This window comes from Homalodisca vitripennis, chromosome 1, assembly GCF_021130785.1.
Source record: "Homalodisca vitripennis isolate AUS2020 chromosome 1, UT_GWSS_2.1, whole genome shotgun sequence".
Classification (NCBI taxonomy): domain Eukaryota; kingdom Metazoa; phylum Arthropoda; class Insecta; order Hemiptera; family Cicadellidae; genus Homalodisca; species Homalodisca vitripennis.
In genome coordinates this window covers 116,273,376-116,291,685 of record NC_060207.1, presented here as the reverse complement: position 1 = coordinate 116,291,685, position 18,310 = coordinate 116,273,376, and the positions used below count along the sequence as shown (strand labels likewise).

Below are 18,310 nucleotides of genomic sequence, written 5' to 3'. Positions count from 1 at the left end.
ATTCAAGAATCCTGTCCTCTACAATACATTTAGTGACTTCATTGATTTTGTTAACAGTCTCATTAACATCAGTAACTATAGTTGGTTCCAAGTTCACCATGCAGCTGAAGTCTAATGAGTGATACTCATGTTACTACCTTTACCGGTAACATCATGACTAGTGTCATGCGGGTTACGTCAACTGTCCTCACGTTCCATACAAAGGCACTTAAATTAATTGTACTGTACCTTACTTTTTTTAGCTTACATCATGTTCACGAATTAGGGGCTATTACTCATTTAGTAAATAAATGTTTAGAAACTGGTGTCTTCCCTAAAGAATGGAAGAAAAGTATTGTTCGCCCTCTGCCTAAAGTTACAATACCCCAAATTAAGCTGGGACTGAGACCCATCTCCATATTGCCTGCTATGTCAAAATTGTGGAAAATATAGCAATAAAACAGATTATGACTCAGATTATGTACTGCCCTCACAAACTTGTCTAGTGATTTATATGAAGCTTAAGCTATAAAGGCAAATGCAGCTCTCTTGTAATGATAGATTATTCTCAACCCTTTGATTCAATCAGTCATGAAATGCTTCTTGCCTAGATGAATTATTATAGCTTTGGTGAATGTGTGGTTTCATGGATAAGATATTTGCATGAAAGACAATAGGTAACAAAATTTGGTAATGAGACATTTCAGCCCTTTTCAAATTGCGTGGTGTAACTCAAGGAAGCTGCCTTGACCCAATTTTGTTCAACTTGTACACATCAGACTTCCTGCTAAAGTGTGTAAAGTGGCACCGTTGATTTATATGCAGATAACTATCAGCTGCATCTCTATGAGCCGAATATGATAGAAATGGCCATTGGTCAGATCAACGCTGGCCTATGTCACGTGTCAACTTGGTCAATCCAAAATGGACTTGGGCTCAATCAATATAAGCAAATGCACAGTCCTGCATATTGTTCCACACAATCTGTTACAGACCCTTAGTGAGAGTGGGGTGGCGGTGGTGCACAACAGTGAGAGTTTGGCCATGTGCAATAGAGTTACGACTCTTGGCGTCGTTTTGGATTTTGGCCTCACTTTTTCCGATCACATTTCTCACCACCCAGTGTGCAATTGGCAGATCGAAGGGTTTGTGTACATTCAGAATGTTATTGCCGGAGACTGCAAAACTGTGGCTTATGCAGACATTAGTCCTGTCAGTCTTGTACTACTGACTACCAGCTTATGGGAACAGTGTTTCAGGGACGTTTGCAGAAATCAGGTTCATTTTCAGCCTGAGACGGGTTGATCATATCTCCTTACCGGTGTGTTATCAAGTTACATCCCATAGAGGCAGTATGCAGGCTGCAGACGTGTTGCATGGTCCATAAAAGGTACTCAAATTTAGAGAACTACAGTATCTCAGCAAGAAACGTTTGTATTGGAGGGAGGTTTCAACGAAGCACCTGCAAAGATGGAAGGCTTCACTTGGAAAGTTGGAAGAGGAGGGTTCTTTTATTTTGGTCCCAGCATTTGCAATGGCCTCCCCGAACATAATTACAAGTATTGTATCTTGTTAATCTTTTAAAGATAATATGAAGGAATTTTTAATCAATTCTAACTAGTTTGTGGATGCTGAGCTGTGATTTAGGTAGTTTTGTTAGTTTTAGTTAGTATTTAGTGTTGACCTGCGTTAATTTGTAAAACAATTATTTGCTGAAATACGCTAAAAAATAACCACATTATTGTGTTTTGTTTATCTGTAATGTTTGTATCACTATAAAAATATAGGTGTGAAAGGAAAATATAATTTGTTATGAAACAATATGTGAATTAATTCACACCGTCCGTATTGGTGTTTCAATAATGAAACATTTAAATACTATGATTTTGTTATGATTGTGTTCAAGAGACAATTTTATTGCAATGACAGTAAAAAGATTCCAGAATTTGCTAGAAGGAGAGATTTTCTTACTTTCACTGACATCCATCCTTAGAATCTCCCATCTTTGACTAACATTACAATGTTAGGACAACATTCTATAAAAGTAAATGTTCGTTTTAAAAATTTATATATAATCATAAGATTTATTAAAACTGTTGCATGTTGTATTGAATGTCACACAACTCTTACCACATTCGACGATATTTATATAGAAACTACCACATTACAATGCACCTAGGGGCTTCATGACGTTGTGAAAGCCCTTATTTATAAGTAGACCGGAAAAACACTACAACACAATTGGCGAGGCGGCGACTGAACTGAACTGAGGTCTGAGGACTAAAATTTGTGGTACTGTTGGTGTTAACCTGTACTGTTTTTGAGTGATTTTGTATACTATATAGTTTATCATACTCATTGTTGTGAAATCTTTTGTCTTTTTTAACTTGTGTAAAATGAAGCTATTAACACATAATATGTTAACTTCAAAGTGTATCAAAGGAGTTAAAGTTGGTTATCCATTGCGAATAACGGTGAGAAGCAATTTTTAGGTTAGGTGGTTTTTCTTTCTTACTTAATTTCAAATATTCAAAATAGGTAGGTGGGGAATGCATAACTTCTTGTGTTATTACAGACACTTATATCAACAAACACAGATAGTCAATAATTTTAATTTCTTAACACTTTTTTCTAGAATATGGAGAGTTAACCCTAGAATGGTAACACCTATTTGCCACACATAAATGGTAACGCGTAGTCTCTCAGACTACTTTAGGGAAAAAATAAATATAAAATTTATAAAATTAAATTTATTTACAAATGACATTATTTACATCTTAAGAGGTCATGTTTCCTGATTTTTGTTGATTTCAGTCTTTATTGGAACACTTTACACACAGCATTCCTCGGTGCTCCAGGCAAATATGCTTATAACATTTTGTGCACAGGAATCGAGTCATTCTCCTTTTTTTCACTGGGCAATCTGCACAAATCTTCCTTGTTTCTGCTTCTTCAATAACATTTTAAGCCTCAGATGTTGATGGGCCAACGACATCTTCAATGTTGCGTTTGAGATTTCTTGATAAATTTGGAAGTTTTTGTCTTCCCTGAATGTGTGGAGTTGTTAGTTCAACACATATTTCTTTAGCAAATGCCCTTCTTGTCATTGGTTTAATTTTTTTTGACAATGCCTGATGTACATAAATAACAAATGAGTTGATTAAAATGATCAAAAAAATGTTTCATCATGATCACTTTCTTGTTCATCACAATCACTTCGTTCAAGTTCAGATAGTATTTCTCTTATTTCAAAACTAGTGTTCAGTGGATCAGCCATGGTTACTTGACCATCCACGGTAAAAATTATCACAAAAACTAACTCTACATTCGCACAAAACAACTTTTCATATATTTACTCAGGAACAAAAAAGTTACATAAACGGTAACGCGTAGTCTACCAGACGACTAGGGGCTCACTGAAATGAACTGAGTGAATGAAACAAAATGGAACCCTATCCAGCATTGACCTTGGCTGGCAGGGAGAAGGTATTGGTGGTGGGGGGTCTGTCACGTCATGTACCTGCCACCTGGACCGGTTTTTGTAGCTTGCGTCGTCTGAGAGACTACGCGTTACCATTCTAGGGTTAAGTAAGAGTTTTCTTTAGACTAACTTTTCTTCAAGTGTAATGAGTTAGTTGGTAGATTTTATAAGGCTGCAGTATACTAAGCGGCCACGGGTAGGGTACGATAAGCGGACCTGGTTTTTTATATCGAAATTGGCAAACGATATTACTTACTTAATCATAACCATTGATATAATCAATCGATACTGATTAATTATTTTGAATTATTAACTTAAATAGTCTATATCAACAGCTGTAAACACTAAAATAATACACGTAACTTAGGGTAATATTTCAATTTTACATAAGTAATTTTTAATTATTAAAAATGGCAGTCAATTTTAGAAAACTACATGACATTGCTTTGAAAGATGATAAAACATAAATAAAATATATTGTTTTTGCGGCTTCAACATGTTGGACTCATACCGAAAACCCCATTATGTGAAATTTGTGGGAAAGAAACAACTGTAACTGTGAGAGGAGCAAATAAGGTAGTCCTCAGTTTTCCTAATTTTTGTTATAACTTGTTTGATCACTGTAAATATTAAATTCATATTTGAATTTAAAACATATGATTGTTATTGAGGACTATAGATACTTTTATATCAATTTTATATCTTTTGACTACATTCTTCGATATAAAAAACCGGGTCCGCTTATCGTACCCTACCCGCGGCCACCACCACAATCAAATTAAGGTACCAAATAAACAAAAGTAGGGTACTTTGGGATTATACTGACCACACCCAGACATGAATCGTTATTTGACATTTTGCTTCTACTGATTACTAGATTAGCGTAGAACAATATTTCGTCAATATAAAACAGGAATTGTCTTATCACAAACCCCTCCCCACCCTCAGACAGAAACTCAAGCGGTCTAGTAGATAACGTGATTGCAGAGTCTCGTCGCCCGTTCAGCTGGTGCGTCGCTTTGTTGTACTTCCGTGTTTTACCTCTACATTTCTCCAAACACAAAAATTCAACAAAAACAAACATTACCAAACTAAAACTAAATTCTTTATTGAAAAAACACTCAAAACTTGTTTTTATTCTTGATCACACTCCGCCACCCAAAATGCGAGTGCCTTTGGTGCTGCCCCTCGCTGATGTCGACGAAAGAAAAACATCCCTCGAGATAGTACCTATCAGTAAAATATCAAATTCTAGAGGGGCTGATCAGAAATATAAATTGAATTGTAATGGAAAGGCAATTATGTACTGTGCAAATCATGTGATGCCGCGCCCTGCCCTAATCGGGATTCTCGAGAAAGATAAGATAACAGCGACAACAATACCGATCACAATACCTGGAAATGCTTGTAATTTTGTAATTAAACAGTTGTTTTTTCGTTCTATCATGTTTGTTTCTATAAATTTATATTTTTGTGTTCTTCATACTGGTGTGGTCGGTATAATCCCAAAGTACCACAAGTAGAAATACCGGGTAGACTTTAATAAGTGGCCCTTCTCGGGTAGACTTTAACCCTTTGCACGCCAACGTACCTTCTACACGGACGTCGTCCATTTTGGCGAAAACGGCCAGCATCCGCAATACTAGTACGTTCGTTTTATTTACGATAGTCGGCTTATAAAATACTTAAATCATTTGAAATTCGACTATTCAATAGTTAAATAGTTGGATCATAAGTTATAAAGTGTTTTAATGCTCTTTGGAACAGTTATTTGCTTTCATTTGTAGTATTTGTTTTGACTTTGGTGGTAGCAGCTGTTCCGATGATCAGTATGTGTCGTACTGTAACAAGCCGTTTGCATTGTGCTGTTTACGTTTATGTTTGTTTGCTTATATTGTTTTCTGAAGAACATTTTATGTGTATTACTTATATTTATATTGTAAAATGAGTAAACGAGGGCGAAAAAAAGTCACCAGTTAGTGAAAATACTTTATTTAGTGGACTAAATGAAGCGGGAGTGAATGTTGTGGATGACGATTTTGGTGATGAATATGTAGACAATATTTTAGAATCAGAGGAATCAACTGTAGATTCTGATTCTTGTGAAGATGAACATATAAGTGATATTGTGGATGATACCGATGAAGACCCTGACTTTGTGCTGTAGGATAATTTAGGCTATTCATCAGATGAAGAACAGTTACCATCTACTTCTACATGTAGGCCTACCGGTAGACCGAGGGGTAGGCCTCCTCATATTCTACCAGATACTTTTGTTGCCGACCAAAATACGTAATTTAGCTAGCCCTAGGCCTAATAATATTAAAAACCAACTCAACAATAGAGCCCGATTAGGCAATCAAGCCATTCCTGAAGACTGTAATTGGAGAATAACTAATGGAAATGATGACCCTGGCAATAGTACAAACTTTGTTTTCACTGAAATACCTGGCCCAAAACACTGTCCTCAGGGTGATGCAAAGCCGATTCAATAGGCTATTTCAATTTATTTTTTACTCTAAATTTACTCCAAACCATTGTTACTGAGACTAATCGCTATGCCAATGACTACATGCAAAACCACCCAAATTTGTCACATAGTGCTAGAATACATAATTGGCGACCTGTTTCACTTGCAGAAATTAGGGCATTTTTAGCTGTCATCTTGAATATGGGACTCAATAAGAAACCGACAATAGACATTTATTGGTCAACACTAAAGTCGCAGTCAAGTCCTTGGTTTCGTGAGATGTTCAGCCAAAACCGTTTTGAAGCCATCCTCCAATTATTTCATTTAGTTGATAACTGTATCCTCCCTAAAACTGGTGAACCTGGGTATGATCCTGTTGGAAAGTTTCAACCATTGTTAGAACATGTCAATAGACTGTTCAGGACTTATTATACTCCACGTAGAGAACTTTCTATCAATGAAAGTCTTGTTGGAACAAAAAGTCATTCACAGCTGCTACAATATCTCCCCAATAAACACCACCATAAATGGGGTATCAAGTTGTGGATGATATGCGATTCTATTTCTAAGTATTGCCTAGGATTTACATGCTACAAGGGTAAAAGGGATGAGGATGGACACTCTGAACATGGACTTGCTTATAGAGTTGTTACAAGGCTACTGAGCATCGGACAATACTTAGGGAAAGGCTACCACTTGTTTGTAGACAATTTTTTCAGTTCCATTTCATTAGCTAAATATTTATTTAGCAAATCAACTTATATAACTGGGACTATTAGAAGAAATAGGAAGGGGATTCCTGATCAAATAAAGGCAAAGTTGAACGTTGGTCAAGAGATGTACATGAGAAAGTAAACGTACTTATGTTAGCCTATAGGGACAAAAAATCTCAAAAGAAACCTGTAATCCTTCTCTCCACAAAAGGTACAGTAAAATCTGTGGAAAAGGTAAAAAAGAGATACAATGGAGACGAAATACAAATGAAACCTGACATGATTGATCAGTACAATAAGTACATGGGAGGAGTAGATGGATCAGATCAGATGTTGTACTGTTACCTGGATGAACGAAGAACACTCAAATATTGGAAAAAAGGTTACTTTCAATGTATTTGCCCGCATGATTTTGAATTGTTACATACTGTACAAAGAGAATTGCACTGGGAAGCAGTTGTCAAGGCTTCAGTTTACAATAAGCATAATTTGGTCTAAACATCTGTAGAAAACTCAGTTGCTCAGGGTGTCCATAGTGCAGGAAGTGCGGGAATTGCACTTAAATTTACTATGTACGGGGAAAATCCGGGAGATGTACAGTAATTTTGAGCCAAATGCATAGAAAGTTAAAAAATAAACAAAGCACGTCTAATGCTGATTATTTTATGGTCAAGTCAAGGATATTTGACCGCACCATCTTCGTGAGAGAGATGGTAAAGGGTTGTGAAGTGAGATGAAAGTTCAAGGCAACTGTGTGGTACTCAGCAAAACAAGGATGAATACACAATGCTGGTCTACGTTCCATGCTGTCATGAAATGTCTTTTCTTTTCTTAGGTCTTAAATTAGTGTTCCTGCAGACAAATCAGTAGCACAATCTTCCTCTTCTACTTTGTACTGAATGATAAAGGGGTGGGAAGATCCTACTGAACAATCCTGTGCACATTGAATTTTTGTCCTCTACTAGTGGATGTTGGATTTTCTTTGTCTGTGGTACAAAATGAGCCTTCAATGGTCTTGAGATAGAGACCATGAGATTTAATCTGAAATCACTGAATGACTTCTTTATTTATAGGTAGCACATGTTATTTTATGCATGTAATGTGCATTGATCAAAGTGACGTGCACCAAATGGAAAAATAACTTGCGGTAGGCTACTATTTAGTGGGTTTTCATGAACTATCATTAAACAATATTAATGTATCTGCCTTATCAACAGCCCCAATTTTTTTTTAAATCTGAGTCTAACAGATTTAGGTTTGTTTGTGAATTTTCCAAACTTTTCTGTGGGTACAATTTTTGGTATGTGAATAGTTGTTAGGATAGTCACAAGCTGTTTGTCACACTACTTTTCAGCAAGTAACTTATTGGTATGACATACTAACACTTTCAATATTTTTAGGGAACAAGGCATGCATTGGCAATCACTTTTAACAGTTCCACAACTACCACTGGGGTTATCAAATGGCTAGTTATACAGCTAAGAGATAGAATACCAGTTGTCCAAATAAATTACATGATACAATTCGATGTATGGCATCAGTTATTTTATTACTTGAACAGATATACCTGTCTCGTTCCCTTTCCAGTATATACTATGAAATTCAAAACAATGCATGCCAACATAACCTAATCTGCCTTTCCATTAAATCAGGCTTTCATTAATTAGTACCGTTTGTTTTTGTTTGAAGAAGGTCTTGTATCTGTGCCTCAATTGGTTTATGTATTTTATACAATTTGTCTCAAACAGGTGAAAGTGAGTTGTCATCAAAATGTATTGTATGTAATAAAGAGTAAAAAGCTGTCTTAACTAAAAGTAGTTGAATAAATGTTGGATTCTTAGTAGAAGATTAGTACTCCAGCAATGTTATATACTGTGATGTCATGTGGCATGAGCATACAGTAGAACCCCTCATATCCGGCCTCGGTTTTACCGCACCTCGGTTTATCCGGCCACTTCCCGGAAGCCAATATCGAAATTTATTTACCACGGCTTGCAGACGCGCAGTTGCACGCACTAGTCTCCCACGACTCTTGCGTTATTTTGGTGTATCTATTTGTTTACATTTTCCTGTGTTGTCCTCAGTTGAGCTAATAGGTTTAACCTGTAAACAGTTCGTTGATTATTTCCAGTGCGGTTAGTACAGTACAGTACAATTGTTTTGTTTCGTCAAGTGCTGTGTACTGTAGGTTGGTTTATCCGGCCGAATCGTTATCCGGCCAGGGGCTCGGTCCCGTGGTGGCCGGATATGAGGGGTTCTACTGTATTAACAATCAAGGAATAGTTCATTTCTTTTGGGCTGGTTTCAACTCAGCATCTTATTTTTTAGAGATTACTAATTTAATTTTGGAATTTGCATGAGCATATTTATTAGTTTCTTCTCCTATTCAGGAAATTATATCCCAATCAAACGGTTGATAAAAAAATATTGCTCTCATTCATCGTCTCATGAGGTTTACCATCTACCTTCAAATGAAGGCCAGAGTTAGGCTCATCAAATTCAAATTGTTTCGGCACAAAATTATCATTGCTTTGCCATTGACATATATTACACAAAGGGCCATTGCACTCATGGCATTATTGGTTAATCCCACATTTTTCGTGAGGTCCGGTTCTGGAGTTTGTGATAGGGTTTGTCTGAATTCAAGGGTTGATTGCTTGTTGCATTGTATCCAATTTTGATGTCCATAGAGTTAAGAACATCTTTACACAATAGAAAAACTATTGTCATTTTCTTATTTATCATAAAAAATACTATACAGTTAAGGCAATAAAACCTTTGGGACAAAAAATTGTTTTTATTTCATAACCCAGTCTAATTAAGCTATTGTTGTAATAAGACAAGTGCTATTGACTTTTCTTCATGATGTTATTATCCTTCATTCCTATTTATGAGAGGATTTTCAATAACAGAAATATAGAGCAGTGTTTGACATTTTTGTTGGTTTTTTTATGGTATTATTTTTGTGCTTAAACCAATACATTAGTGGTCTTTATGTCTTGCCTAAGCATTCCCAATTACAATAATAACAGCATTTCAAATATTTTGAGTCTACCTCTAATTGTTGGTTTACTTTTGACGGGTGTTTTGCATTCTAAACATAGTTCTCTGTTATACTTTCTGCAAATTCTCTATTAATTTTCTCTGATCATTATTGTTTTCCCTTCTGCAACACCATTGTGTTGCAGAAGGGAAAACAGCACATGTAACAAATTTCTTTGTTTCTACTTTCTGACTCATTAAATTGCATTTGTTCTAGGCTAAGGATGTCAAAGTCTCTGAGTTGGATTTCAACCAAGAATTTGTATCAAGGATCATTCCCAAAATTGACTGGAATACGCTGTATGGCGCTGCTGAAGGAGTATGTATGAGCAGTAGAAGTAGACATTTACTGAAAATAAGTGATGTTATGTTTACCAATAATTTGTTATATTCATAAAACAATTGTAATAATTATCTTATGGATTGGTTCCATAGAAATAGCTTAGACTGACTCCACCAAAGGTTTGCCACTGTCTGCTCCTGCCATTGGATGGATGTTCAAATTACTTTTAATTATTTAAACATATAGGCTATTTTAAACACATGTACTGTTTACTTTCTCCTCTATAACATATATTATTATATATCCAAAAGTATTGGTGGAAAAAGTATTAGTTTCAGATTACAGTAAAAATAATTATTTTGGAATCAGAAGATTATGAAGGTGACAGAACATTTCCAGACATATTCCATTGTTTAGTAAGTACGAAAAAAATCAACAGAATGTTTTAAGATCTGCTAGCTAACAGTACTTACAATATAGGTTTAAATAAATTCATAATACAGAATCGTTGTGACATGCAAAAGTTAGGAATCAACAACAATCTCTTGTGTGTCAACTTCATGCACACAATCTCCAAAAAACGTACACTTACTAAAACTAACACTACACAAAATCACAGATCACTCGCTTTATGTTAGTTTGCAATAGACAACCACTGACAACTCAATCACATACAAATTAACAAATTTTTGTTAAATACCAGTCTAATTCATAAATTGAATATCTCCATAATTGACATTTAAATTTGTTAATGCAATTTTACAAATTTAGTAATATTAAGTTAATTCTAAAAAAATCAATAAGTGTTATTTTTATCAAATTCGTAACAATTTATTTTCTTAATAGAAAATCACAATACCAATATTGAATACTTTATTTTGAAAGGCCTTTCAATAGCAAGGCTATCTTCTTCAAACATATCACAAAAGTAGATTTACTATGTCTGAAATGTGTCTGAAAAAGATGGATCATTCTCCACCAAACGCACTATTTTATAACAGTAAAATTAAAAAATATTTTTTTTTTCAGCTAATGTATTTTTTACAACAATTTTCAATTACACTTAACATCTAAATTTGAACTATACCGACTGTCAAGATCACTAAAAACCAATTTTTACAAAAATTTACATTGAATCCACAGATATGTTACGTCACACTTCATGAGGAGTAATTGGTTTGAAAATAAAAAAATATATGCTGTTAAAAAATGTTTAAATAGTAATAAAACCTTAGGCAGAATAACACAATTTCATATGTTCCTGATATAAAACAAACTTTTTTGTTTCTTTTAGTATTCTGTGTAATGTCATTAATGCAATTATGTGATATGTAAGTTTGTATTTTTTACAATTTTACCATTTAACATTTGTGCAAAATATATCTTCTTAATTAATAATTTTTCTTCTGAAAAATATATGGACTTTGCCAAATAACAAACGTTTCTTCATCTTTATATTATATTTGTCTCTTTAACAGTTTTTGAACTGGTTTTCTTGGTGTCAGATTTGTAACTTCAGTTTACTTTTCCCTCTGCAATCTGTTGTAATACTTGTTTATGTTCTATTTAATCTGTTATTTCTTCTTTAAGATTCTGAATTTATTTTTTAAATTTCTCTTGATTTTTTTCTCCCGTTCTTCTTCCAACTTGAAACTCTGATTTGAAGAATGTGGGTTTAATTCAGTTTGGCTTGATGGAGGTTTGTTGTTTCTTTAAGATAGATCATTAATCGGTCAGTAGTCAAAATTTGTAACAGAGCTGTTTTGAATGCAACTATTTTGTATGTCGTTACTTCACCCAATACAAAAACTCTTGAGTCAGTTTGGGTTGTTCATTGTTTGTTGCAAGTTGTGTTTTAATAAAACAGAAATATATTACTTTCTTTTATAATAACACGTAATTTGAACTATAAAGTTATATTGTTATACATTGTTATTGTTAATTTTTATTTCATTTGAATTCAACTGCTTTAGCTCTATTGACCTGTAAGGTACTAATTTCCATGATTTCAGCAGATTTCAATAAGTAAATCAATTATGACTTTGTTGATACTTGTAAAATGTTGATAAAAGAAGTTATTTCCAGCTTTTGTATTTTGTAGTGCCTTTTTAGTTAAAACATATATATTGTTTTTTTTTTGCAGAAAATTTGTCACAAAATTTCTATTTTAAAATTATAATATGGTTATTTTAAAATTGTTAATCATTTATTGAAATAACTAAGTACTTTATCAGTACTTTTTTGAGCTAAAAACACAACTTGTGTTTTAATTCCAGTTTGTTTAGGTTTTACAATTAGTAACAATTCAAACAATCATATTAACTCATCCTCTGTGTTTTCTACATAAAAATAACTTATGTAAACAATATACATAATTTAAGATTTTCTGAAAATATTTTTAAAAAAGTGACATTTTTGAAATTTTCCAATTACGATGAACATGGTAAAGAAACTATTATGTAAATTAAAAATAAATGTTTCTATAAAATAAAAAATGTCAAAACTTGTGTAGATTTCAAAATTGATTAGAAAGTTTTTTTTGCTTTGAAAAACAGGAATTTTTTCTTTATTTAAATTGCGACAAATATTTATAAGTTAAAAATCATTTTTGTGTGTGGTAGATTCGTAATCTGTCGAATATACATATTGAAAATATGTATAACACACTAGGGTTTCAATGCATTTGTAATTTATAAATAATTTAGTGAACTTCTGGAAAAAGGCTAAAATTGGCCTGTCACTCTGGAAATTCTGTCTGCCACTTCTAAGGTTATTAAAGCTAAAGTTATTTACTACTTTGGGAATATTAAAACACCAATGTTTAGTTTGTATCAAAAACAGTCTTGTAACACCTTTTGGTGTTATTTCTTTAAAATATGTATAATCAAAACACACAAATATGTACACAATAAAATAAACACACATATTTCATGGACCACAACAATAATTTGTCACACTCAGTGGGTTTGGTGAATGGGCAAAAACAAAAAAGCAACATTTTAAAGAAATTTCACATTTAGAAGCTGTCTTGAAAAAAATAACATGTATATGAGTTGTTGGATTTTTGGTTACAGTTGGGACATGCCAGTGATCTGCCAAAAACTCTTGTCGAAGATTATGAAAATAATGAGGAGTTCCTGAAGAAAGTTCATCATGTTTTACTTGAGGTGAGCTTTATGATTACAGTTTATTTTAATCTGTCTTTTCCCTTCCCTTCTATGGTAATCTTTCCACCAATTCATATCTATCATGAAATTAAAATATTCAATCCATGAAGTTTAATATTTAATAATTATCTGGATTGTAATGTATCAGCATAGAGTACAAGCTATTGAAGTAAATACGTGGGTGGAGCATCGTGCATGAATGTTCTGCTTGTCATAGAATAAAATATGTATACAGAGATATGCATTGATTTGCATTTATTTTTCTTAATATATAAATCACTACAGATTTGGATGTTATGGCTCTAGCTAGATAAGGTAGGAACTGACAGCATATTTTAAAGGTAGGAACTAACGAAAAGAGAATACGTTTGTCTAGCTGCTCACTTTATTAAAGATCTAATAACTTTCTGTCTCCCAGATTGAAGTAACCGGATTTTTATAAATCAAACCTATAGTACCTGTCATTTTTAGGTTGGTTGGTTAAAATTGTTAAGGCATATTTTACACTAAATGAAAAGATTCATATAAGTTATGTCAGGAATTTTAAAATGTTTCTCAATAACTAGTTTTATTGTTAAAACAAAAAACATTTCTAAAACTTAAAATTCTAGGTTTATAGCACGAAAAAAAATTTACATATTCATGTTTAGATAGAATGTCTTATTCCATCATCCAAAAAACACAAAATTTTAAGATATTTCTACTTTGTTATAGAAAGCCAACTCAAGTTGACCTGAGTTGACTGGAGATTTCGAGATTTTAATTTTGTTAGCAGTATTACAATAATTTTGTTAAAAGTGTGAACTGGAAAACTTACTGATAGTCATAACACTGATCATGTAAGTGTAAAGAATTAAGAAGTCTTATTGTAACACCTTGTACATGCTCTTGAGAGATCTTACTTGTATATCCATATACTTTTCCTCATACTACATACTCATTACTATGTATTTTCTAAACATGGGTGTAGTACTATCATTGATAATAAATACAAGAATAACTCTAGAGTTATGTCAGAGTTTGTCATAAACCAGTGACTCCCAAACTCAAATTTTACTTTGCTTAAACTCCAGAGCTTTAAAAGTGCTAGAAATGTTAATCCCTGAGTGCTAAGCGAACCAAGCTCGACTATCGGTGTTCAATATAACTTCTTTATCATGTACTGTGTTTTTAAAATGATAATTTTTAACATTAATATTGCTTAGGATTGCTTTTATTGTGTTAGCAGTGTGGTGTGAACCAGAAACTACACAGTATATTAATAATACAGGCTACATAAGCCTTAGAACTAAGGTTAATTTATATTCATGAGTACTCCATATCTACTTTAATCTAAATTTGTTCTACTTGCTAATGCACTGTTGACAGGTTGAAGTAATCAGTGGGGAATTGGTCTGCCCAGAGACTGGACGCAAGTTCCCAATCACTTCTGGAATCCCAAACATGTTATTGAATGAAGACGAGGTCTGACCTCCAGCCCCCCTGCCTTTTGCGCAGGTTCAGTAACTCTCCCATACACCATATTATACTTTTCTATTGTACTATATAAACTGTTAAGTATGTAAGTATTTATAAAGTTGTGTAATTTTTTAATGATTAGTTAAGTAGCTGAGAATAAAAACTTTTGTTACCAGAATATGTTCTTAAATACTAAGCCTAATTGCTTTTACCTTTATTAGAGGGTCATTTAATAAGCTACTACAAATTACTATTCAAAAACAGTTTATTCAATCAGTACAACACTTTGGTTACTTTTCAACATAGTCCTCAGCTACACTTATACACTTGTCCTATCTTTCTGCTAATTTTTGAAATGTCCTTGGCATAAAACTCTTTGGGTGGCTTGTGAACTTGATTTTGACCTCTGCATTAGATTGAAAATGTTTCCCTCATAGACTTTTTAAGCGGACCAAGCAGATGGAAGTCTGATGGAGTGTGGTCAGGGATGTGGAAGAATCTCCCAAATGGGAGTTTAAGTGGGAGAAGTTGTATTCTTCCACTCAAGATTCTTTTCGCTTTTACTCTAGCTCATAGTGGTGGAGCCATGTTTCATCACACGTTACAATTCGTTTCAAATACCTTCTCCTCCAGTCGAATATTGATTTTTGAACTGTTGACTTATTTGAAGCAGGGTTTCTTGTGAGGGTCACTCAACTCACACAGATTTTCTTGTACTGCAGCTTGTTATGAATAATTTGATGGACAGTTCCAACACTCACATTTATTTTTACACCTATCAGTTCAAAAATGATACGCCTATTGTCCTGAATTAACGTGTAAATCCGAGATTCTAGAAAGGAAGCCCTAACTTCGATCAGCCGTACATTGTGTTGCTTGTCAGAAACTGTTGTACGGCAACTTTGAATTTGTTTTACCCATTTGTAAACGTTTGATTGATTCAAACAACTATTTCCATATACTTTTAACATACTTCTGTGTATTATACAACTTTTCTCACCCTCCACTACTAAAAAACTGATCACAGCATGTTACTCTTCCCCACTGCAGTTCTCGAGCAGTCTCGCTATTGTTAACTGAATAAATTTGAGACTATGTGTAAAAAATATGATTTAACAGCTGGTCAGAACTTTATGTCCTTAAAGTTTCATATGGATCAACTCAGCCATTTTTGAGCAGTAGTAATTTGTCTCGTTACTTATTGAATGACCCTCATAGGCATTTCGCCTTCACATATTATAAGTATATAGCCATCTTAATTTTAACTGGAACTATAATTACTGTCATGTATATAATGCTGAATACACATCATCTACATCTATACTACCATAGTTTAATCATATGTTACTCATTTTCAAAACTATTATAGGATTTTTATTTTCCCTTTGATTTTTGGTTATGTGTTTTATTTTGTTCGTTTTTAGCAAAACATAGTACTACAGTATTGATATTTTGGCCTTTTTTCTAAATAAATGTATGATTACTGTGCATAATTCAAAATAAATGTAATTAATATTTAATTACATGTTTTACAGTTTTTGTAAATATTTAAAAATTTTCTTCTTTTTCTTGAAACATTAGTTTCAGACAAATATAAAGAGTTTTGTTACTTTTAGAGTGCTCTCCTTCAGATTTTTATTGAAGATATATACATTGAAAGAATGGTCACTGTTTACTAATAAAACTTATAGAAAAAATCGAAAAGCCTTAACTCTATTCACTGTAACAAAATATTTGAGGATTGCTACAAATCCAAAGCCAAACGTAAAATCAAACTGTATGATATAGCTCAAGAAACAATTTAAAACTAAGGAGTTATGAATTGGCACATCCAGTCATATTAAAATCTAAGCAACCATGGACTTAATATATGCTAAATTGTGTTTCACTTCACTTCTATGGTACTTTATCTAGAAAATTTACAAAAAAATAATATTGTTCCTATATGGTTTTTATTTAAAAATAAACAACCTTTCAAAATTTGTTAAAAATGTAAAATTGTTATTTACCTTTTAGAATTGCTGTCATCAGATGTATGTTTATGTCTGTACATTGTTAAATTATTATTGTGTACTTGTAAAAGAAAATAAAACTTAGTAAACAATTAATTGCAGTTTTTATTAAAACAGTTCTGAGTTAATATACATAGACACAGTTATTCAAAGCTATATCTATACTATTGTATTGCACATTATACAAAAAACCCACTAGTGTGTTTTTTGTGCACTAATGGTGTCTGTCTGTGTGTTCATGTGCACGTGTATTTGTGTTACTCAATCATGCTAAAATTGTTGGACAGATTTTACTGAAATATTACAAGGACATTTTAGGGTCCTTGCTTAACATATAGGTGTATTCTTATTTTGAAAATTCTTCTGGGCTACGCCCCAATGGTATACAAATATTAATTAAAAGAGACTGTTCAAGCAACAACAAGGCAAGCTCAACATTGGCGTCAGAGATATAATTCACTCAAACCAGAAGTGCTCATATATAGTGGAGTCCCGCTAATCTGAACATGTTTAATCCGAACATCCGGTTAATCTGAACAGGTCCAGGAGAAAATTCTTATATTTATTTATAACAATAATACACAGTTATCACAACTAATTACCAAAAAATGAAAATTGGTGCACCATTTAGTAAAACAGTTTTAATTTAATACGCATACAGTTTTTATTAGGACAAATTGGGTATGGTACAGTACAGTACATCAATCATGTAGTTTAAATACAGTACCAAATTGAAACTTAGGTGTTAAGTATGAGTTACATTAAAAAGTGAAATCAAAGAAAAACTGGACGTACAATACTGATACTATTGTTGAGTACAATATTAATATTGCTAAAAGACATTAATTCAGTAAATTTCTTTTGTTGTCATGAAGAGAGTCTAGTGGATGACTCATAGTTTTGTCATCATGTCGTAAACATGATATTACAGGTGTAGCAGTAACCTTTTTCTCTAGGTGTCCTACTGCAAGGTCCTGCGCTGCTGAGTGTGGCACCAACTCTCCTTTATTACTCAGATTCTCGTTGTTACTTTCTTTCTCCTCACAATCCATCGATTCTTGAGTTACTGCACGAAGGGCATCTAGTTTGTATTTAAATGTAACGTTGGTATGCTTTCGCTTACTTCTGATAACAATCATCTCACACTTTTATCACGCAAATAATTTATTACAACAGTGGAATTGATGTTTGCACTGATGTTAGAGAACAGACAACTCACTGCCGACTAGAGATGGGTGGTATATAACGTATTAGTGTCAGTAACATCGTTATTCAGTGGTAACCTATTACCAGGATAACATATAACCAGTAACATTCTGTTATTTCAGTAACAGATGGGCTGAATGATTTGTAGTATAATAAACAAAATAATACATTGTACTGAGTTAATTACGTGTTTATATACTAAACAATAATTGTATTATGCTTTGATCATTTTAAATAATCAGTTTATAATTAGTATATTTCAAAGTAGTCTATTAATCTAAAATTAAATTGTGTTGATTGAGTTAAATTTTCCTATACTATGTCTAAATAGCCCCACACATATAGATTTATTCGGACTACTTGCAGCTTAATAACATCAGTTCAGTAACATCATGAAGCTAATACCGAGTGTGGGTCGGCTAGTAACATGTTACCACAGGAACAGATTACTGGACCGTAATACCAACTAACCATGTTATTTTGGTAATAGGTTATTGAC

At 33.2% G+C, this 18,310-nt stretch overlaps 1 protein-coding gene across 1 annotated transcript; it reads left to right on the top strand.

The window, feature by feature from the left end:
• Positions 1-2,235: 2,235 nt before the first annotated feature.
• On the top strand, positions 2,236-16,701 carry LOC124369829 (multifunctional methyltransferase subunit TRM112-like protein). Its single transcript, XM_046827958.1, has 4 exons — positions 2,236-2,453; positions 9,903-10,004; positions 13,043-13,135; positions 14,504-16,701. Exons 1-4 carry the CDS (start codon positions 2,376-2,378, stop codon positions 14,603-14,605), a joined length of 375 nt encoding a protein of 124 aa, XP_046683914.1. The 5' UTR covers positions 2,236-2,375; the 3' UTR covers positions 14,606-16,701.
• The last annotated feature ends 1,609 nt before the right edge of the window (positions 16,702-18,310 follow it).

Excerpts from the sequence above, each read along its gene's own strand:
- LOC124369829 (XM_046827958.1), top strand. The coding sequence starts at position 2,376 with ATGAAGCTATTAACACATAATATGTTAACTTCAAAGTGTATCAAAGGA. Across the intron at positions 10,005-13,042 it reads TGTATGGCGCTGCTGAAGGA|TTGGGACATGCCAGTGATCT; the intron begins GTATGTATGAGC and ends TTTTGGTTACAG. Across the intron at positions 13,136-14,503 it reads TTCATCATGTTTTACTTGAG|GTTGAAGTAATCAGTGGGGA; the intron begins GTGAGCTTTATG and ends CACTGTTGACAG.